Source organism: Echiichthys vipera, assembly GCF_963691815.1.
Source record: "Echiichthys vipera genome assembly, chromosome: 7".
NCBI lineage: Eukaryota > Metazoa > Chordata > Actinopteri > Perciformes > Trachinidae > Echiichthys > Echiichthys vipera.
In genome coordinates, this window is record NC_139832.1 from 6,350,972 (window position 1) to 6,373,819 (window position 22,848).

Below are 22,848 nucleotides of genomic sequence, written 5' to 3' on the forward strand. Positions count from 1 at the left end.
TTTGTATTGACTTTCTAGAACTCCACAGTACAACAGGGCTGTTATTAGTGACACCTGTGCTTTTCATATTGTAACAAGTAAACATGTCTGCTGTGAAAAATGACCCTTGACCCCTCACAGTAAATACAAAGTAAGGCTAATTTTTACACCAACTAAACAGGGACGACAGATTTTTACAAAAGAACTCAATTAATTGCAACAAAATCATTAATAACACAAAGTATTCGCTCTCTTTAAGTCTGTCCTTTGTCTGATTTGATCTCTGTCGGCTGTGATGATGCATGGGGGAGCCGTGACTGAACAGCAGCTTGCAAATGATGTTTTCATGTTATGGTATGTACTCTGAGTTAACTTCCCCACAGCACTAACGTTGTGTTCCTGCACTTAAGTGTGCTTCCAGAAGCCTGTCAGGTCCTTCCCCACAGCATGAACAGGCCTCTCGGTTCCCTCCCTCACTTGTGCCCTTCTTGAACGACACTCTTCTTATTTATTTAAGGTGGACTTTGCTGCGTTCTGAGGGATATTCAGTAGATCAACTTCTAGATACAGGTGTGTTGATCACTGTTCACACCCTGATTACACGCTGGTGGTTGTTAAAATCCGCTTCACAAGTAGTATTTGGGTAATAGTAAAACAATAAAGGCGGTCATAATGCTTTTATATTTGTATTTAAATTGAATACAAGTGTAGAAATGTCACTCATGTTTAGTGATCGTCATTTTTGTTTTATTACCTTCACTGGTGCTAAAACAAGTCCAGGTGACGTGAATCCATTGTGTAGGCACTGTAAATTCACCACAGCAGGTTTTTCCCCCAGTAAAACTTATTAAATATGTGTTGTTTTTTTTATCACGCAGGTGGGTGAAGGTCAGCAAAGTAGGAATACAGTATTTACAGTGTTGTAAACTAATTCCATGCCTTGCAGAAATGCACTGTGAACTTTGATCTGAGTACTGTATGCACACTATTCCCTCTTTAATCCACAGATTACTGAATGATCCTCGTAAGGAGCTCAGGCCATGAATATGAAACAGCATGACCTCTGTCTGGAAACTAGAGACTGTAGAGTGGACAGGTCTGTACCTGCGCAGTGCACACATCTTATTACTGACTAACTTTTACAATTCAATTCAATTCAGTTTTATTTATAGTGCCAAATCATAACAAAAGTTATCTCAGGACACTTTACAGAGTAGGTAAAGACCCAACAATTCCCCCGTAGAGTACGGTGGCGTTGAAAACCTTCCCTATAACAGACAGGAACGTCAGACAGACCCAGCTCTGTGGAGGACGGCCATCTGTCTTGACCGGTTGGGGAGAAAGAAAAGGAGAGAAAGAGAGAAACACAAAGACAGACAAAAGACATAGAGACAGACACACTTCCAGAGATGCAAGCAACCAAAGAGTAACAGTAACTATAACAATATCTATAGTAATGTGAACATGACCCACATGTTATGGCAGTCTGCACCGCAGAACAGCAGGAACACGCACATCCAAGGTGACAGAACATGAAAATGATAATAATTATGGTGGCAAACATGATCAATGATGAGCAGCGGCAGTAGCAGCTACAAAACAGCAAGACATACCACTGATGGTGTTTTATGGCTACAAATTTTATAATTTATAAGACTAGTGACAGAATATATGACTAATAGTTATTGAAGTAGCAGGACGCGTCATGCAGGACCACGGCAGCAGGCACCACCACGATCAGCAGAAAACAAAATCATTCAAACAGATAGAGGCGATAATCTAGAAGTGGAAAACTGAAATGTGATGAGTTAAAGGTGTTGCTGGATTTCCCTTAGTAACTGCTTCAGTACTCCTTAAATAGTATAATGATCATTAAATATAAAAATGTGAGATTTGTGGTGCAGGTCTTCTCTTAGAGTTGATTTCACCTCCGTTTGTGATATGCACCTGTGGGCTCTCATTGGACAGAGCTCCCTGTAATCATGTGGCCGTGACGCGTCGTTATGAGGAAGTTGCAGCAGTTTTTATGTTGTGAATGACTGGATTCACCTTGGGATACGTTTTAATTCAGACAGAGCTCACTGGAAAAAGGAAAGAATGAGTGAATGCATTGTGTGTTTTGTTTGTTTGTGTGTGTGTGTGTGTGTGTGTGTGTGTGTGTGTGTGTGTGTGTGTGTGTGTGTGTTTGGGTGTGTGTGTGTGGGGGGGGGGGGCTGGGGTGTATGTGAAACCTTTCACTGCATTCACTGATGTCCTTTAGTATTCACACCACACACACTTCTCCACCACTGTCAAGGGAGCCGAAATAACTAGCGCAACTTCCTGTACAAGCTAATTTCACAATAAAAGCCTCATGATTTCTTTTGGGTTTTAGAGCGTGTAAATGACAACAATGTAAAAAGGGATAACTTTTAAATATAATTTGAAACACTGGCTTTTTAGATATAATTAGCTTTGTGTGTGTGTGTGTGTGTGTGTGTGTGTGTGTGTGTGTGTGTGTGTGTGTGTGTGTGTGTGTGTGTGTGTGTGTGTGTGTGTACATATACAGTATATATGTACTGTATATACTGTATATACAGTATATGTATACATATTATATTACAATTTTAGGTTTGTATGTATATGTATGTATATATAAATGTATATATATATATAGTGTCTGTGTATGTGTGGTTGTGTGTGTATATACTGTACACACACTGTATGTATATATGTGTATATACTGGATATATGTGTATAAATATGTTTATATTATGTGCGTTTGTGTGTCTATGTATGTCTGTGTGTATATATATATATATATATTTATACTGTTTATATACATATATTGTCTATACAGTATATGTATATATACTATGTGTGTGTGTATATACAGCATATATAAATATATTGTATGCATAGACATATGTGGGCTTATATGTACGTTTATAGTATGCATGTGTCGTATGTTTCCTCAGATCAGATGCATTAAATGTACATTACATAAACATAAGATACATTACAAATTTAATAAGATGATCATATGAGTCTGTAAAGCAACTTAATTAGCTGGCACATAAATAAAACCAGTGCAGTAAAGAATTTACCCTCGAAAGTGAATAAATGAGACGGAGATGGAAATGCATATGCAGCCTACAGTAAGATGATAATTATCGCTTTTATTTTGAAACTAGACCGGAACGTCCGTCCGGGTCCTGTGTCCCTGCGTCCGCCTTGACGCGTCTCCGGTTAAACGGTTCTCCTCCCCGCTGTCATTCCATCAGAGGCGCTTCATCCCCGACGCTCCCATCCACCTGTGCCGGCCGCCCTGACAACGAGGAAATAAAACCTTTTTCTTTCATTTTTAAACAGATATACAGGAAAAAAAGACAAAATGGCAAGCAGCTTTTCAAGAATCCTGTCCTCCAAGCGACAACTGGGGGTCCTGTCGTTGGTGGGGGGCTCTGTGACGGCTGGGTTCCTGCTCCACCGGGAACATGTCAGTGCCGGAGTGCCCGTGCGCAGGAGCTACCCCGCCAGGTAACGTTACCTTCACCGGCCCGTGTGTCCCTCACATGGCTTTATATCCATCAATTAACAAGTCCTAATTAGTTAAAATGTCACATTTTCTGCATATTAAGCCTATTTATCTTCTTTAGTAGTGAATTATAGTGTTACAGTGTTAATATGTACAGTTATACATCCAAGTAACCAGGCAACAGCAACTGAACCACCCTAAATAACCTGAATAACCTTGACATTGTCTGCTTTAGGCTTTCATATTACAGCTCACTATTAATATAAGTACGTTTAAACGCACCTTTATGGACATATTATAGCTCTACGTTTCTTTTTCAGTATTAAATCACCTGTGTTGTGATTTTATTGATTTGTTGTGCTTTTAATTGTCAATCATATGGACCAAAATTAAGGTTAAAGAGGCGCGCACACACACACGCACGCACACACCCTGGCTAAAACACAGATTTAACATACGGTTGCATGGGATATTGTGAAGTAGCAGTAAATCTCACTCATCATCATGTGACACAGGGGGAAAAAAAACAGCTGGTTCGCCTCATAACTTGCTGCAGGTATGTGACACTGGTGGACGGTAACAAGAGGAGGTGACGCGTACGTGCCAAGCTACAGGCCGCCATTATAAAGCCGTGCATAAATGATAAAACCGCTGCTGGGATATAAAACCCTGCCCTGAGTGTTGCATAACGACTCCAAACCGGTCACACCTTAAAGAGCACCTGCAGTGTCAGGAGTCTTGACACAAAAAGTCATCTGTCTCTCTCCAAATGTTGCTGAAGAGTTGAAATGAAAATGAAAAAGTCCTGCATTCAAAAGCATATAAAGTTAAAAGGTCATTATGCAAAATACCACCTAGGCATTATTTATATAGGGCTGGGTGGCCAAAGTATCCTATCCTGATAAATATAAAAGTAATTAAATATAGGTAAGTAAATATCCCTTTATATCATGTCTTCTGGCAATTCAATAAATAAACTTCATTCATTCATTCATCTTCAACCGATTATCCCGGGGTCGGGGTCGCGGGGGTGCTGGAGCCGATCCCAGCTGACATCGGGCGTGAGGCGGGGTCCACCCTGGACAGGACGCCAGTCTATCACAGGACACATAGAGACGAACAGAGACAGACAACCATTCACACCTACGGGTGATTTAGAGTCATCAATGAACCTAACACCTGCACGTCTTTGGACTGTGGGAGGAAACCGGAGAACCCGGAGAAAAACCCACACAGACACGGAGAGAACATGCAAACTTTACGCAGAAGGGCCCAGGCCTGTTTGCTCCTTTATGAGTGAAATACTTGATTCATGAAAAGTAAAAGAGTATTTTCTCATTTTATTTACAACTTTTAGTGCAAAATGAACTTCACATTTACGTCACATCAAATCGATATACATTTTTGTACAGTTTTGATGATGTATATTTGACATTTTCCGAGAAGTTTGAGTTAATGTGCTTGTTTTTGTAATTTTGTATCAGGAAATCTTGATGTGATTTAGTTTATGGTATCGATTCCATAAAGGTTTACACTGTCAGGTAGTTTTTATCTATAGCGATGCATATTTTATAAATAATAAGTCAAGTTTAAGAAGAAGAAGAATTACTTTATTAATCCTGCAACGGGGAAATTACATTTTTTCACTCTGTTATTATACATACACACACATGCACATGCACAAACAGGACCTATATACATGCAATTAAGGAGAGATGTCAGAGCGAGGGGGCTGCCAGTGACCGGCGCCCCGAGCAGTTGGGGGTTTGGTGCCTTGCTCACAGCACCTCGGCAGTGCCCAGGAGATGAACTGGCACCTCTCCAGCCACCAGTCCACACTCCGTTCATGGTCCACACAGGGACTTGAACCGGTTCCTCACCTATGGACTAAGCTACTGACGCCCAAAAGAAGATGAAACATAAGTGACAGTAGTTCCCTCTGAAATGCAGCATAAAACGTAAATACACCAAATATCAAGTATCTCAAATGTTAACTTAATTGCATTACTTGAGTAAATGTACTTGAAGGTGTTGACACTGGTTTGCGGATTAGTCTGTGGGGGCTCAGGTTTGTCTGAGGTCACCTCAGCTGTGCTTCAGTGACGGCTTTTTCTTATCAGGCCTTATTGAGCCTACAGTTAACTGGCATAATCATAATCCAACATCACACTCAGCCGGCTACGCCCAACTCTGGAGTTGTTAATCATTAAAAGAGGTGTAATGTTACAGGGAAAAGATAAGCTGATAAAACAACTGTGGAGTAATTCTGGTAAACCAGGACATAAAGACAGAAATAATGTTGTAAAATCTCTAATATAAAATACGTTACACGCCTTTTTATGGTTGGAGCCAGTGTTGGACTGGTTCTTTTTCAAATATTTTTCCTTTTTCCTCCCTGACAGCAGTAATTCATTACATTACCTGCTATATTACTTTTGCGTTACACCTGCTGAATTGGTAATGGCGTCCTTTCTCCTCAAAATTCAGTTTTTGCATGTGCCCCTCTGAATGCCACGGTAGAGCATAACTAGCAGGTTTTTTCTGCAGCCTACGAATCCATAAAAGCTACAGGTAGGGTTAAAAGCACACCTGACTGTAACAGAGCATCATGGAGCAGGTTTATTTTTGATTGATAGCTGCGGCAATACTGGTTGGGGGCGGCAGTAGCTCAGTCCATAGGTGACTTGGCTGGGAACCAAGTCCCGGTGTGGACCATGAATGGAGCGTGGACTGGTGGCTGGAGAGGTGCCAGTTCATCTCCTGGGCACTGCCGAGGTGCTGTTGAGCAAGGCACCGAACCCCCAACTGCTCGGGGCGCCGTTCACTGGCAGCCCCCTCGCTCTAACATCTCTCCATTAATTGCATGTATATAGGTCCTGTCTGTGCATGTGTGTGTATTTCTGGCCTGTGTGTGTGTGTAACATGACTAACAATAATAGAGCGAATTTCCCTGTTGTGGGACTAATAAAGGAATTCTTCTTCTTCTTCTTCTAAAAATAGTCCTTTAGCAATAAACTCCATTGGTTGTGGGACATTTTGTTGACTGTATTGTCCAGTTCAACAGTGTTCAACAGTGACCAGGGATACAGCCATCTTTATTTTTGGACAAATGTGCCCTAGATGAACCCTGAACAGGCAGCTTGTTGGCATTATTAAATAAGACACTAATGCTTATTGTACAGTGTGCACATATTATTTGAGCACATTCAGTGTGATGTTCCTTATCTGAATCTGGACCAACAGCCACCTGTGTTTTCCTGGCTCTGAAAACGCTGTAATGCGGTGCCCCTGTGGCGTTGTGAGGCTCAACATAGGCTGGAGCTTTTGTCAAACCTCTCCCTCATTTCCTGTCATCCCTCTACTGGTGCCAATCCAATCTAACAAAGGCATACAACGCCACAAAAATATTTAAAATAAAAAACATCATAATAGCAGATGGTGTAGTACTGATAACATAAAGCGTCTTCTCAACTCATTGTTGTGGTAGAAAGGCGCATTTAGAGGCGCCTGTAGTCCAGGAGGAAGAGCCGCATTTCGGTGGCTGCTTATCCAGTCTGCATGTAGAAGCGTCCTTGGGCAAGATACGGCCTGTGATCTGTGTACAAATGAGAAGAGGCATCTTGCTCGACAGATTCTGCGATCAGTGTATGACTGTCTGAATGGGTGAATGTGGCATTAAAGTGGTTGTAAGACTGGAAATGCAGACACTGGCATAAATGAGTCATAGAGTGTGGTCTATACCTAGTCTGTAAAGTGTCCTGTGATAACTTTTGTTATGATTTGGCACTATAAATACAATTGAATTGAATTGGCACGTCCAGCTGGGAGGAGGCCTTGGGGAAGACCCAGGACCAGGTGGAGAGATTAGATCTCCACACTGGCCTGGGAACGCCTCAGGATCCCCCAGTTAGAGCTGGTTAATGTGGCCCGGGAAAGGGAAGTTTGGGGTCCCCTGCTGAAGCTGCTGCCCCCGCGACCCGACCCCGGATAAGAGGCTGAAGATGAGATGAGATGAGATGAGATGAGATGAGATGAGATGAATTGAATTGGCAGACAGCAGGAAACAGGAACCCACATTAAGTTGCTTTGTCTGTGTTGCTTCTGTAGTTTAAGTCTTGCCAAACCCAATTTCATTCAATCCTTGGCCTTAAGGTTTATGTTTGGACTACAGCCAGTCTTTGTCAGCAAGTTCTTTTTATTTCCATACTAGCTCAGCTTAAAGCCTAAATACTTAATATAAAGATAGAGGTCAATTTCCATTAGTCCTTTTTTGTTGATATAGCAGCATTATTTTACTAAAACACTATTCTAAAGCCTTTCTTATCCAGCATTCAGTTGATGGCCCTTTTAACATCTCATGTGAAACGCTGTAGTATCTGTTTTGCCTGGTGACTTGTCAATATCCCAGTGTATCCGAATCCTACACTATTCTCCTCCTATGTAGTAAAAGTGAGTAGCCATATTTTGCAGATTTAAACCCCAGTTACCCGTACGTGCCATTTGGAAGTGTCCTTGAGTAGGTCACTCCCTCTGCCCCTGCTCCAAGGGCACAGCTCCATGGTTAACCTGTGCCCACACTGCTAAAAGGTTTTTTTCTCTCATGGATCAATGCAGGAGTATGTTATCTTGAATTTGTATTTGTGCAGTGCGGAGTACCCAGACCTGCGTAAACACAACAACTGCATGGCCAGTCACCTGACGCCTGCCATCTATGCCAAGCTGAGTGATAAGGCCACTCCCAATGGGTACACACTGGACGAGGCCATTCAGACAGGCGTGGACAACCCTGGGCACCCCTTCATCAAGACCGTTGGCATGGTGGCAGGAGACGAGGAGTCCTACGAGGTCAGATACAGTTGATTTTTTTCAAATACACACTTGAAAGCTCCTCACTGTTCACAAGAAGGGGTTGGCAAATCTCCATGTGTAGTGTACAAGAGCCATGTTTGACCACAGCGACCCCAGGCCACCAGCTGGAGTTCGCAGTGACAAGGACAGCACTGACAAAGTCCAAACTTCAGAGAGTTATATAGTAAATCAAAGTGCCATTGGTATTGATATAACTAACCAACAAATTTCAACATAGGGGAAAATCCTTTAATCATCAGAAACGTTTGGTAAATGTGTGTTGCAGCATCATCCTCCCTGTCCCGTTTCACAGGAAGGAGCATTTCAGCACAGGGGAGGGAGAGTTTTAGGCTAGGACACCTCTTTTGGGATGTCTTGCAGTCTATCTATAGTGAGGGTCTAACGATTTTTCCATTTTAATCCTTTACCTTCTTTAGAGGCCACGGAAATATCTAGCACCTCTTAAGGTATATTAACTACAAGTGTTAACGTTGCACACACAGGTCAGGCTCTGTAATCTTCTTCAGGGTGCATCACTTCACGTATGAAGAATTCTAGCTCATGTTTAACTTACAGTATCGCTAAAATGTAATGCAATATTTGATTCATCAGTACTCCCTTCTTTTTGTATGTGATTCAGAGGGTGTGGGTGGTTCTTTTGATTTTGGTCGTCCTGTATGGGTGTGGTATTACTGCTGCTGGTAAGCACACAAAAGTGCAGGGAGGGTTAACCTACAGTGGGTTTAAAACCTATGATATCTTATCTTTGTAGACTTTTACCAGCCTCCAGACAACTTCATGCTTCATGCTCTCCAGACATTGCTGTAAAATCCATCAAACAACCATCGACAGTCAAGAAACACCCTCTGCCTGTGTGGATGAGGATAATGTCAGATGTCACATATAAGGCCAGATTGTAGCACACAAATATTTTAATATTCTTAAATATTCTTGGGTCTGTCTCAGGTATTTGCTGACCTGCTGAACCCTGTCATCAAGGAGAGGCACAATGGCTACGACCCCTGCACCATGAAGCACCCCACCGACCTTGATTCCAGCAAGGTACGACTCTCACGGACAAACGCAGAGCTCCTTCTCGTCAAATCAGGGATGTGCAACATGTATGTAACAATATTTCACTTACCTTCTTTGTTTCAGATCCATTCGGGCAACTTTGACCCACGTTACGTGCTGTCGTCCAGGGTGAGAACGGGCCGCAGTATCCGGGGGCTGAGCCTGCCCCCTGCCTGCACCCGGGCGGAGCGCAGGGAGGTGGAGAGGGTGGTGGTGGACGCCCTCGCCGGCCTGAAAGATGACCTGGCCGGGACGTACTACAGTCTCACCCAGATGACAGATCAGGAGCAGCAACAGCTCATTGATGTGAGTGATGCAGGGGTGCTGCTCTATGCATTTGAAGATGAACATTATTAAGGTACCACTTTGAGTGCAGTGCTAATGCAACAGTTTTGTAGAGGAATTATTTAGGAGGGGAGAAAGAGTTAGCAGTGTTTTAGGCAAGAGTCATATCACCAATCCCGTTTTTTAGACTTGAGAAAGATTGGACTCAAACTTTATTTACTGAATGCAGTGTTAATGTTAGAAAGAACTCAGGATAAATGCTGGATTGGGTATTGTTCCATGGGTGTTTTACCTTCCACGATCAAGAGCTTGTTATTTTGTTTTCGTAGAAACTTTTCACAGAGGACAATCGTCTAAAAGCAGAGATCTTTACCAGAGTTACTGCGGGTGGGGCACCAAATTGTTTGATTACCTTTCCCATATTTGTTTTCCAAAAATATATTTATTAATATGAACGCAGCATATTATAAACAAAGATACATTTGTGAAATAAATAAATAAATGCATTCAAACACAAGCTCGATGGAAGGCTTACTGGCTTATAGACAAGGTAGCCACTGAGGTATCCATGCACAGACACAACTGAGCTGAAGGATTAACTGTGCCTTCCAAATGTATGTTTAACATTAAGACATGATGTATAAATATACGAATATGTTAATAATGATCATTGTAATATCTTAGTATTGTATCAACCCTAAAAAGCTGCGTGTATAGGCTTTAGTCCACCTTAGCTGTTAGGCCAAATTTAATATGCAACTCAATTTAATACAGTATTCGTATCAGGGGGTCCCTGCTTCGTCTCTCTTTCTTTTAGGGGTCCTTGGCCTAAAAAACGTTTAAACCCCTGCCCTAAAGTACGAGTTTAATCCCATTCAGAACTGAAATTCTTGTGAAATGTAACACCAGAACAGATTACTTTAGCATGTCTTTTTCACTCTGTCGCGTAACAATACCACGTACGGACCAAGCATGGAGCAAAACAAAATATGGAGCAGAGAGTTACATCACGTTATCAGTATTGGGTGTGGGTCGAGTCCACAATTGGCTTTTCTTCTCCTCCCCACAATGAGAAAGATTGACCAGATTACTGAATTCTCATTTCTGTCCCCCTGTGACCATACTGTCCAACTCATGAAAGCCATTGTTGACACTTTGAGTATAAAATGTCTGTTCTCTGCATTTACAATAGGACCACTTCCTGTTTGATAAGCCTGTGTCACCGCTCCTGACGTGCGCAGGCATGGCTCGCGATTGGCCGGACGCCCGTGGTATCTGGTAAGAGAGACACCTGATGAGACCTGATGTTTCTGACCGATCGGAAAAAAAAACTCTTTGCCCCAGTAATGTCATTTCCCCGTTGCTGTGCTGTGGTGGAGGTTTTATTAGCAATGCGGACAACGGTCCCTCAGCTCTCAGTTTCAGCTTGTACCCAGGAATAGCCCAATGCGACGCGTCAGCCAGCCAAAATCAATCACCAGCCTCCCTCCTCTCTTCCTCTAACAGCCGTATCGGCCGCTTCTCTCCTTAATAATTCACCTTCACTCCATCCCTCTCTTCTTTCAGGTCCTCTGGCAGCTTTCTCTTTCTTTTTGGCTCATTCTCCCCCTCTCTCCGCTCATTTTTTCCACTTCTCATATGTCATGCTCTACTTTCTCCCATTTTTGCTTATCACCCCCCCCCCCCCACCCTCCCTTGTTATACTCCTTTTTTCTTTCACTCCCACCTCATGTTCTTTCTATCTGTCATTCAAGTTCACTGTATTCCTCTCTCTCTCTCTTTCGCTCCCCTACCTGCTGGCTCTGTAACCGATCATTACCTTATTAAATCTCTAACAATATTAGGGAGGTCAGTGCGGACAAGAACTCTTTGTCGTGGCTGACAGTGGATATGTGCACTTTAAAATTTGAAATGTCATGCGTAGAAAGTTGACAGCTTGCTCTGAGATTGGAGGCAGGAGGAGGGGTCCTTGGGTCACCAAGATCCACGATGTTTCCTCTGGGGAGCATGATCGTGTTCAGCAAATGTCACTGTCACTGTACTTTTTCTGATTTTAATTATATTTGCGAGTGGAAAGGTTAGCCCTACTGTGGCACTTGAGGGTGACCAAGATATTAATCATTAATATACACATGTCATGAATACTTACAGCAAAACTCATGAGAATTAGTTTTTGCAGTATCTTCACATTTGTCTCTTACGTACGATGTTGTCGTTAGGATTTATACTCCGAAGACCATGAACGTCATTACCATTTAATCCATCTGATAGTTTTTATAGTTAATCGCACAGACCTACTGACATCACAATGCATAGAGCCCCATCACTACTGTGGCGAAAGATAGAAACACTTACTGCACACTTACTCATATATTGATTTGATAAAATTATTTTTAGAAATAGAAATGTCATAGAACAGCATGTCGTTCCTGTAAGCTTTTCTATATTGCTGACAAACTGATCTTCATGAGCTGAGGTTTCCATCAAACAGATTTAACCTCACGTTATGTTTTATAAGATGTCCGTTTCTTTTAAGTATGTCATAAATCAATACATTACAAGGCCGTGTTAGCACAGTGCAGCCTTACAGACCACTCTGAGAAACACAGCAATCAATGACCTGCAGCAGAAACAAGCATTATCCTCAGTGACTGATGGTTAACGGCCTCCTCTGTACTCACCAATGTCATAGGGCTCCCTTTATAGTTAAAACCCATCACCAATCTCTGCTTCTACCTATAAGCCTCAAAAATACCACCTATGTATTGATCAGCCTGGAAAAATGTACTCAACCATTGATTTATGTATGACATATATTTGTATTTGAAATATGAAAATGTATTGAAGTTGTTAATATAGTTCAAACTTGTCCATAAGCTATGGATAAGAAAAGGATATCTACTCTATGTTCAAGTTTACTGGTCACTGCGTCAGAGTAAATTACTCCTCCCGGGTGCTGCTTGATAGCTACGATGGGGCAAACACAGAGGACAAGCAACCCTTACCCAAAGCAATCAATACTGTGTAACTCAATATAACTTCTCCCTGTGCAGGCACAACAACGAGAAGACCTTCCTGATTTGGGTCAATGAGGAGGATCACACCAGGGTCATCTCCATGGAGAAGGGGGGGAACATGAAGAGAGTCTTTGAGAGGTTCTGCAAAGGCCTCAAGGAGGTGAGGCTGTGTTTGTATATGTGTGTGGAGATGAAAGAGAGACTGTGGCTTTTCACTCTGATCTGTATGCACCATGTTTCCAGTGCAACTCAGGACGGGACATAAATACAGAGAGTTACCACTGGCCCGTATGATGTGCACATATGCACATACACCTGTGTGGTTCATTTGCAGCAGTGTGTTGTCAGTGGTGCATGATTTAACCATGCTACTGGATCATAGTGAACCTTTGTGCACTTGGGCAGGACATTTTAATATGAGCAGCTGTAACAAACAAATCTAACCTGCTGCCAAAGATGGCTGTGCAAATTTAACCAACCAAACGCCAGGACGTTAATACACTGTAAAAGCATCTAGTTTATGCAAAATGCTTATACTACTCTTTGCCCTACCATTACAAATAAAGCCTGTAGACAGACGTAAAAAACTCACTGTCCAAACACGTCTGCGCAAACATAAATCATTTATCTAAGTTCCTAATTAGAGAAAAAGGACAAGCAGTGACACTGTGCTAGATGTAGAACTGCACTGTTGCACACTGAGGGTGTGACAAAACACCTCAGCGCTACATCAACATCCATTTAACTCCAGCACTATACTAGTGTTTGTGTCAGTCCGCTCCCAGAGTTCATTCAACAGTCCTATAAGACGAGAGCTCCCCATTCTTCACTTGTCAGCTCTGACGAATAAAAAGCTCCTTACAGTTTAAACAGTATGTACACATCAATTAAAGGTACCAAAGTTCAACGATTGTATGAATGGATCACTCATTGTGTCTCTCTCAGGTGGAACGTCTGATCCAGGAGAGAGGCTGGGAGTTCATGTGGAGTGAGAATCTCGGTTACATCCTCACCTGTCCCTCCAACCTGGGCACGGGGCTCAGGGCCGGGGTCCACGTCAAACTGCCGCTGCTGAGCAAGGTAATAACAATAAGAGTGATTATAACAAACTTTATTTACGTAGCACCTTTAATAACATAAAATGCACCTCAGTGTATGTTACAGAAATACCAAATAAATTGTGTGTTCATTGCATCTGTTTGACCAAACTTTGAAAATTTTGTTTGCCAAAGAACATTTTCAGAATTTTTATTTGTCATGATCACATAGAAAAGAGCTGCTCATAATGGTTCATGTTCATTAAATGTCTAAACGCCTCTCCTCTAAACCCAAGGATCCCCGCCTCAATAAGATCCTGGACAACCTGCGTCTGCAGAAGAGAGGGACCGGTGGTGTGGACACCGCTGCTGTGGGCGGTGTGTTTGACATCTCCAACCTGGACCGCCTGGGATTGTCTGAGGTAGGGAAACCTGTGTGAGATGTTGGCTGAGTGGAGACAAAGGGTGTGAGTAACTGTCATCTGCATAGCACTGGAAATGCTTTTTAGCCAACAGGACATGCCTATGGTCGTCCCCTGGGTGTGAATATGCGACACGTATCAGTGACAATTGGGGCTTTGCAGGAAGGAGGAACTCGGTGATAGAGGGAGGAGGGAGTGAGAGTTGTAAACCTTCGAAATTTGACTGACAACAACTCGATATGCTAGGGCTACATGGTGGTGTAGTGGTTAGCACTGTCGCCTCACACTGGAAAGGTCCAGGTTCGCATCCCGGCTGGGGCCTTTCTGTGTGGAGTTTGCATGTTCTCCCCAGGTTCTCCGATTTTCTCCCACAGTCCAAAGACGTGCAGGTGTTTGGTTCATTGATGACTCTAAATCACCCTTAGGTGTGAATGGTTGTCTGTCTCTGTTCGTCTCTATGTGCCCTGCGATAGACTGCCGTCCTGTCCAGGGTGTACCCCGCCTCACGCCCGATGTCAGCTGGGATCGGCTCCAGCCCCCGCAACCCCGACAGGGACAAGAGGTTGAAGATGAATGAATGAACTTGATCTGCTAGACTTGCCGACTGCAGCTTTAAGCTGACGTATAACTGCATTGTATCTTAATTACTCCAAATATAAGGTGACTTAAAATGGCAACCATATTTTCAACCAACAGACGATGCCTGGTTACCAGCCAGGCAAATGACCACTTTTAGCGTTTTAGCGTTGAGCTCTGAAAAGGGTCGTTGGGTTTTCAGACCAAATGGAGCTCAAGCTGTTTTTAAAAAATGCGAGGAGAGAGGAGAGGAAGAAGAGAGGAGTGTTCTTGTCCGAGCTGTACATGTCGTTTGTCTTTGCTATGTCCTTGTCCGTGCTGTCATGCCTGACGGAGTCGTACAGTACAATGGAGCTGTTCTCTATTGTGAGCGGTTGGTCGTTTATTTTATTCTGATTTCATGGAAAGTGGAGCTGGCTCTACTGTTTCTGGGTGGAGTGCACTGAACAAATCACTGCTCAACATGCTGCAGATTGTGAATCACTTGTATAATTCTTACTGCTTCGTATCTTGGCTGTGACTGAGCACAAACGGCTTTTTTGCTTCTGTGCAAAAAATAAATCCATCAAGAGGTTTAAGAGTTGAAAGGTAAGCGGAGCGTTGCGCCCGTCTGACTCCAACATCCACTTCTGAGTGTTTTGAGAGCGTGGGCTGCTCACTGCTGTTTGGTCCTCCATCATCCAGACTGATGACCACTCAGAGGAGGAGCACTCTGAGGGTTGTGGAGTCGTCAAGTTTAAAGACGAAGGAACAAACAAAGTAGGGACAGCTGGAGCAAAGCACAGGAGGACAATAAGAAAAAAGTTTCTAGTCAGAGTAAAGAGAGAACCTCGAATGTGCAAAACAAAAAACTTGATTTCTGGGGAAACAGGGAACGAGTCTTTCAAAATGTATTTCCGCGATGGTTCAACTCGGCATTCACCTTAAATTAAAGTGCTTGCCACATGCTTTTTTACTAAATACTATTTATGTTGATGTCTTTTGATTGGATGACACAAAAAGCTTGAGTTGCACTTAAGGAAGGGAGCCCTTTTGCAGAAGATTTGATTTGTGAAGCCTGGGAGAGGATGCAAAACATTGTGTTTAAGGCCGAACTGTAAAACAACTGTGATTAAATTAAATATATTGAAATGTTTGAACTGTTTAAAATGTTGTTGTCACGTAAACCCATGAGGGTTGGGCACTTTTGTGTGCACGATACAGCATGATTTCTAAGATACAGTTTTGTTTTCATCACACACACATAAACATGTGACTGGATCACTGTTGCATTATCTCGATAGTTTCTAAATCTGGATGTAGAAAACAAATAGTACGATTTGATTTTTCTTCATCTGTGAGAAAGTAGAAAACATCCTGGGTTGTGCCTTCTAGCACATTCAAACTGCAACTTCAGTCTACAAACCTCACAGCTACTGTTACACACCAGATGTTGCTGTAAATGAGAGGAGCAGGCGAGTGCGTAGGGGTTTTAGTGGTGGGCTGTACTTTTCACTGTAGTTTGGAGGAGACATTCCTCAATAAGGTTATCGGACTCGAGCTGATGCTTTCCGCTCAGTTAAGAGTGCAGACTGTGTTTTGTATATTTGTGATGTCCGCACTTTGAAGTGAATGCTTTGCAGATGTCAGAGCTACAAATTGCTCTGTGTCTGTAGTCAGGGACAGCCACTGTATTTGGTCACTGTCTAAAGCGCTCTACCTGCACCCTTAACTTGGGTAAAACATGCCAGTTATTTTGAGAATCAATTAATCGTTAAAGGTGCTGTACTTGAGATACTGACACAAAAATTGGCTGGGTCTTCCTCCATACAGCTTCTTATATGTGAAATAATGTTTTTTTCAAGGCCTCATGCACTAACATGCACACACGGTTGGACCATCAAACAACAGAGACACTCAGGTTACAACACACAGAGGGACAGGGACGCCATTACTGCACTAAATCTTTACATAGAAGATTTTTGATTGCTGCTATATAAATGCTCTCAATATCAAATTAAGTGCCTTTAAAGTATTTTTTTTTCGTGCAAAAATGTCACAAAATGCTGTTTTCAGCCTCTCAAATATGGAGATTTCCTGCTTTTCCCTGTTTTATATCATATTAAACCAAATATCTTTAGCCTTTGACTGACAAAACAAGACATCCACAGCATAATGCTGCCAAATAAAAACTAGAGACCTTCTTGCATGGACCACGGCCACCTCTTAATTTTTACCCCCCTGCTCGGATCCCATCCATCTGCTACACACCTGTAATGTTTCCTGACTGTCTCAGGACAGTTGTGACACTATTGCAGTGAGGAAATAAGACAGACAGATATATAAACACAAAATACGCAGAACTGCCTCTGCAGTAGTTCACGTACAGCCGGTGTCTCCAGGACACTGTTTTGATGACACACGCAGACTCACAAGGTGAAAACAATGCCAGTGTCGCTGTTGCTGCTGGTAAATATGCCCATTAACCTCCAGACGTGTCTTTAGACCGTAAAATACTTTGCTTTCAGCAGGGATCGTACATGTGCTGGAAATACTTGAATTTATCGTGGTGTTTTCAAGGTTTAAAAAGTGCTTTGATTACAAATAAAGTGATTGAAAGTGAAATGTAGGTTATATGGGATGGCATTTACAATATAAAACAGAGAAAGAAGATCTCCATATACTCTGAAAACTGCATTTTCTAACATTTTTAGATGAAAAATTACTTTTTTTTAATGAGTCTTTTGTCTGTAGAAATACTTCCTTCCGTAGAAAGTTGTCACAAAACATAATTTTGGTTGTTTGTAGCACAGTAACATCTAATTTAATGTGATAATCAAGTGCAATAATAAGTATAATGTATGTACTGTATACAATTACTCTATGTAGTTTACCACACCTGTAAGGTGCTGGAAACGCATGAAAATGCACCTTTAAATGCATGAAGGGTGCTCAAATTTGAGTTTGGAAAAGGCGTAGGAATCCTGTTTCATTGATAATTTGTGTCCTTTAGCTGATCATGTTGCGAAAAAGGATAAATACCCCCAAATGTGCTGCGTCCCTCCCTCAGGTCCAGCTGGTGCAGACGGTGATTGATGGCGTCAACTACCTGGTCGAGTGTGAGAAGAGACTGGAGAAAGGCCAGGACATCAAGGTGCCCCCACCCCTTAAGCAATTCAAGTAGACACTGATCCCTGACCCCCACGAACCTCTGGGCACACACACATGCACAAACACCCACGCTCTGTGCCCATAGATATTATAAATATCTATGTAATTCCCTCATTTATTCCCACTACTTATCTAACCACCCCTCCCTGTCCCACAGTATACCTCTCTATAATATAATCTGCATATATTATACGCAGCTAACTGGCTAAATCAAACCCAGAGTCCCAGAATACTGCATTGGGCTTCTGTGTGTTTCAGGTGCATTCAAAATAGTTTCTATATTAAACTCAAATTCAGATCGAGCTTTAAAATGGCAGCAAACATTATTGAAGGATGCACAAACAAATGTAGGCGGAGCAAAGATGGTCGCCAGTTTGCCCGTCTCTGCATGGCCAAACAGTATCCACGACTCTGCTCCCAAAGCACCCCTCAGCCCACCAAACCCGGCTTTACCTCAACTTTGTCTCTTCCTGCCGCATGTCCTATATCAGCCTGTCTCCTCCCCTCACTCCTGTGTGTTGATTAGTCCTCTCTCTATTATCTGGTGCTTGGGTAGTCCATCCATCTGTGCTCTAATTTTCCATCGTAGAGTGTGTGTGTGTGTGTGTGTACGCGGTTTCATTTCACCGTTTTTAGTGGATGTGAATGTAGATGAACAGACTGAAGAGACTCGTGTTCTCCGGAGGATTTGTACGTTTGATGACACACTGGAGTCAAAATGTAACGTTAGGATAATGCACACCGGCAGGGCTCGGTTCTGTACTGTAAGCTCCTGAGGCGATATCATCTCAACTCATCATGAATGTGACACTGTAACGTCTTTTATTAAAGAAATCATCTATTTAACAGTAGTTCCTCTGCCTGTCTCTTATTTAGAGCGTTGCTTCCTCCTTTGTTTCTACATGAACCAGACGTCATTCTTTGGTATCCAAGAGGATTTTGCCGGAGCATGAAGCCAAAGCTTTAAATAACCATAGTGACCAAGCTTGAGGAGCGTGATTGCGATCAACATGGTTGTATAGTGTCATGTGACAAGGTTTAATCGAGGCATAACAAAACTGTATTTTTGCTTCAGAGGCTGGTACTTAGGCTTCTTGTTTTCACGCAGAGCCAAGACCTTTAAAGCTGGAAGATGTCAGACTTTTATTAATTACACATTTAAGGACCCTCTAATAGGCGTCAGTTAAAGGATAAGACAGGTGATATTCTTTATTTTTCTTGTCATCAAGGAATCCCAACCAACAATGAAATGATCCTATTACCAAACACTGATATATTTTATTCCTCTACACTCCAATATCTGGGTAAAACACATCTGTGAGCCACACTGGTTCCTCATCTACATACTCATTAGCGCACAAAGTCTCAGCCTAAAATAGACATGGACCTTTTACATGGCCAAGTTGTTTGAGGTAACTGTTGTTTCGGCCGTTTTTCAAGCAAAAATACCCAAAATGATCAAGTTCCAGCTGGTTTACTGATTTTATTTTTCAAATATCAATAATCAAAATAACATGTGGTAGGCCTTGTTATTGTTTGCCTTCACCAATAAACAAAAAATTTAATTTATGACCCGTTTTTAAAGGTGTCTTCAGCAGGAAACACTGGTGTTTACGGCTGCATGTCACAAACACGTTTGAGGAGCTGGACAGTATCGAAAAAACAGAATTACACGTTGTTTGTTTTGTGTCTTTCATGAGACGCTTTGACACAAACTAAAATACAAATTCTTATTTCTATCCTTTAAGCTCCATGATGAATTACATCTGTCTAACTCACCCAGTACACATCCACAACAAATAATATGCAAAATGAACTGTGTGCCACCTCGAGGGTGAATATGAACCTTATTATGTGTTTGTCTTCTGTTTAGAAGCAAGTGCATTGTTTCTCTGCAGTGCAGGAAGTATGTAACAAGTGCATTGTCCCATCGTGAATGAATAGATTTTTATTGTCTCCAGCGATGAAACGGGCAACAGTTTTTCCAGTGTTTTGGTCTGGACGCTGACACGACAACAGGGCGTCCAGTGTTCTGACGGGACGCAGCTGAGACGTCGAGTGTTGGTGTTGTGAGGAATCTCTCTTCTGAGGATTTGGAGGAAGGTTGAGAAATACATCCTCCCTCCCTCCCTCCATCCCTCGCTCTCTCTCTATCTCTCACAGCACTCGCAGCGTGTCACAGGCAGAATGCTGCAGACCTCTTCTCTCCTCCTCCTTGTTCCAGATATGGCTGAGGAGCGAGCGCGTTTCCGTGGCAACCACTTCACAGAGGCAATGGGAGCTAGGATTTGGTAGGGAAGGGGTTTTGTGTGGGGGGGAAACAGAAAAACAAATCTCTACAGTGCAGAAGAGTGCTGCAGAGCCACGCACACAAAACACAAATATCCTGGGATCAAATGGTGTTTGAAGTAGTGACGGCAATGCTGTAAGAGACTGTGGGATGAAATTAGTATAAAATAAACAGTATTTAGTGTAATGTGTGCACTAAGATGTCAGCGGGCGTCCAGTCAGTGACCTTGAAACGGTACAGATGTTTCACAAAATGCTGTGTGGTGCAAAACTGTTCGCAGCTCCACAGACATTAGCATCAGCAGTCTTCTTCAGATGAAACAAAACAAACGCCTCTAAGCTCCTCTGGCCCCTGAGTTATTCTGTCTCCTTCTGTCGTTCCAGTGTCAGCTGTGAGTTTACAGTAAACGGTGGCTGGTCTGGAAGAATGACAGCTCTGCGTAAAAGGATTAGCACAGCTCGCTCACAGTCTGAGGAGCTCCACACTGGGAGGCTTTCTGGAGTGTTGCTGAAATAAACTTCCTGTTTAGGAAGAAAGTTTTAAAATGATGAAGAAAAGACACATTTTTTTTTCTGCACAACCTGCTTTATTGTCATTATACAATACAGGATTGCACAGTGAAAGGCAGTTGTAGCACCCTTCCTTGCTGCCAACAAAGAGAAATGTATCATTAGAATAGAATAGAATAAAATAAAATGGGAAATAAAACAAAGTATATGTAAAGGTGTAAATGAATAAGAAAAGGTGTACAGTACCAGAAATCCGGTCACTTTTCCTTTATATCATGTGCATGAGTGAAGAGTTTCTATTACGGACATCTTAGGTGTTATATTCTAAATACAAATATCTGTATACCTAAATTAAGATCAGACATCTCTTTAAATAGTGGCAGGTGTTCTGCCTCTTTATCAAACACGTGAGTTTGTGTGGGAATCGGATTTCCTGATAATGTGCCACCTGATTACTTACTTTCCAGATTTTCACAGCTTTCACTACTGAAACTCTGAAACGGCCTTCTTCAAATTTGTCAAAGTACTTTAAAGTATGTTGGTGTGTGACAGAGTTTGAATCACATTAACGTTTACACTTTTGTTGAAACTTACTAACTTTCCACGGCGACTGCAGTTTGACAAAGTGATGAAAGGTTTGGATGAACACTGATGAAAGGCACTTTGGGACATAGAGGTACAGTTATTGGATTTTGTGAGCGTCAGAATTGTTACTTTTTCACTGGGCATCACAGTAGCATGTTAATCTACAGGTTGTGATCGTAATTGTTAATTATTAATATTCCGATAACAAATACTTGCAGAAAAAAGTAAAGAATTACTGAGAATTTCAAAGGAATACATTTAGAGTAAAACACAGAAGGCCTCTACACCTACAGAGCTGTTGCTGTCAGAGAGCTCCCTCTGCTGGCACAATATTATAATTGTAACTTTATCTCATCTCATCTCATCTTTAACCGCTTATCCAGGGTCGGGTCGCGGGGGCAGCAGCTTTAGCAGGGGACCCCAAACTTCCCTTTCCCGGGCCACATTAACCAGCTCTAACTGGGGGATCCTGAGGCGTTCCCAGGCCAGTGTGGAGATATCCCTCGCCTGCTCCTTGGTCTTCCCCGAGGCCTCCTCCCAGCTGGACGTGCCTAGAACACCTCCCTAGGGAGGCACCTAGGGGGCATCCTTACTAGATGCCCGAACCACCTCAACTGGCTCCTTTCAACGCGAGGGAGCAGCGGCTCTACTCCGAGTTCCTCACGGATGGCTGCACTTCTCCCCCTCTCTCTAAGGGAGACTCCAGACACCCTCCTGAAAAAACCCATTTTGGCCGCTTGTACACGCGACCTTGTTCTTTCCTGACCACCGTGTCCACCACGGTGTTTGAGGGTTACCTCCCCTTGAGGCACCTAAGACCTTGAGGCCACAGCTCACCGCTGCATGCTTCAGCATGGAAGCTTTGAACATTGCCCACTATGGTTCAATGCCCCCAGCCTCCAAAGGGATGCCAGAAAAGCTCCGCCGGAGGTGTGAGTTGAAGATCTCTCGGACAGGGGCCTCCTCCAGACGTTCCCAGCACTACTCGTTTGGGCTTACCTGGTCCGTACAGAATCTTCCCCCATCCTCTGACCCAACTCATCACCAGATGGTGATAAGTTGGAAGCTCTGCCCCTCTCTTCACTCAGTTGTCCAAAACATACGGCCTCAGATCAGATGATACGATCACAAAATCGATCATCTATCTTTGGCCAGGGTGCTCTGGTACCACGCACACTTATGAGCGTCCTTGTGTTCGAACATGGTGTTTGTTATAGATAATCCGTGACTAACACAGAAGTCTAATAATAGACGACTGCTCGGATTTAGATCAGGGAGGCCGTTCCTCCCAATCACGCCTCTCCAGGTGTCTCCATCATTGCCGACGTGGGCGTTGAAGTCTCCCAGCAGAACTATGGAGTCCCCTACCGGAGCCCTATACAGGACTCCATTCAGGGTCTCCAAGAAGGCCGAATACTCTGAACTGCTATTCGGTGCATATGCACAAACAACAGTCAGAGTTTTCCCCCCTACCACCCACAGGCGTAAGAAGGCGACCCTCTCTTCCACAGGGGTGGAACTCCAACACTGCGACGCTCAGCCGGGGGTTTGTGAGTATC

The 22,848-nt window shown here is 42.9% G+C and overlaps 1 protein-coding gene across 2 annotated transcripts; it reads left to right on the plus strand.

Moving 5' to 3' along the window:
* Positions 1–3,313: 3,313 nt before the first annotated feature.
* LOC310948783 (creatine kinase U-type, mitochondrial-like) lies at positions 3,314–18,645 on the plus strand. Of its 2 annotated transcripts, XM_083916020.1 has the most exons (9): positions 3,314–3,498; positions 8,143–8,341; positions 9,311–9,406; positions 9,503–9,724; positions 10,896–10,981; positions 12,757–12,880; positions 13,666–13,800; positions 14,054–14,179; positions 17,805–18,645. In XM_083916020.1, exons 1-9 carry the CDS (start codon positions 3,353–3,355, stop codon positions 17,916–17,918), a joined length of 1,248 nt encoding a protein of 415 aa, XP_083772146.1. In that variant the 5' UTR covers positions 3,314–3,352; the 3' UTR covers positions 17,919–18,645. The 2 variants fall into 2 exon arrangements, with proteins under 2 accessions (XP_083772146.1, XP_083772145.1); XM_083916019.1 differs by having other exon boundaries at positions 9,311–9,724.
* Positions 18,646–22,848: the final 4,203 nt, after the last annotated feature.

Coding starts and splice junctions, on each gene's coding strand:
- LOC310948783 (XM_083916019.1), top strand. CDS start 3,353: ATGGCAAGCAGCTTTTCAAGAATCCTGTCCTCCAAGCGACAACTGGGG. Junction 9,725..10,895: donor AGCAGCAACAGCTCATTGAT/GTGAGTGATGCA, acceptor CATTTACAATAG/GACCACTTCCTGTTTGATAA. Junction 13,801..14,053: donor AACTGCCGCTGCTGAGCAAG/GTAATAACAATA, acceptor TCTAAACCCAAG/GATCCCCGCCTCAATAAGAT.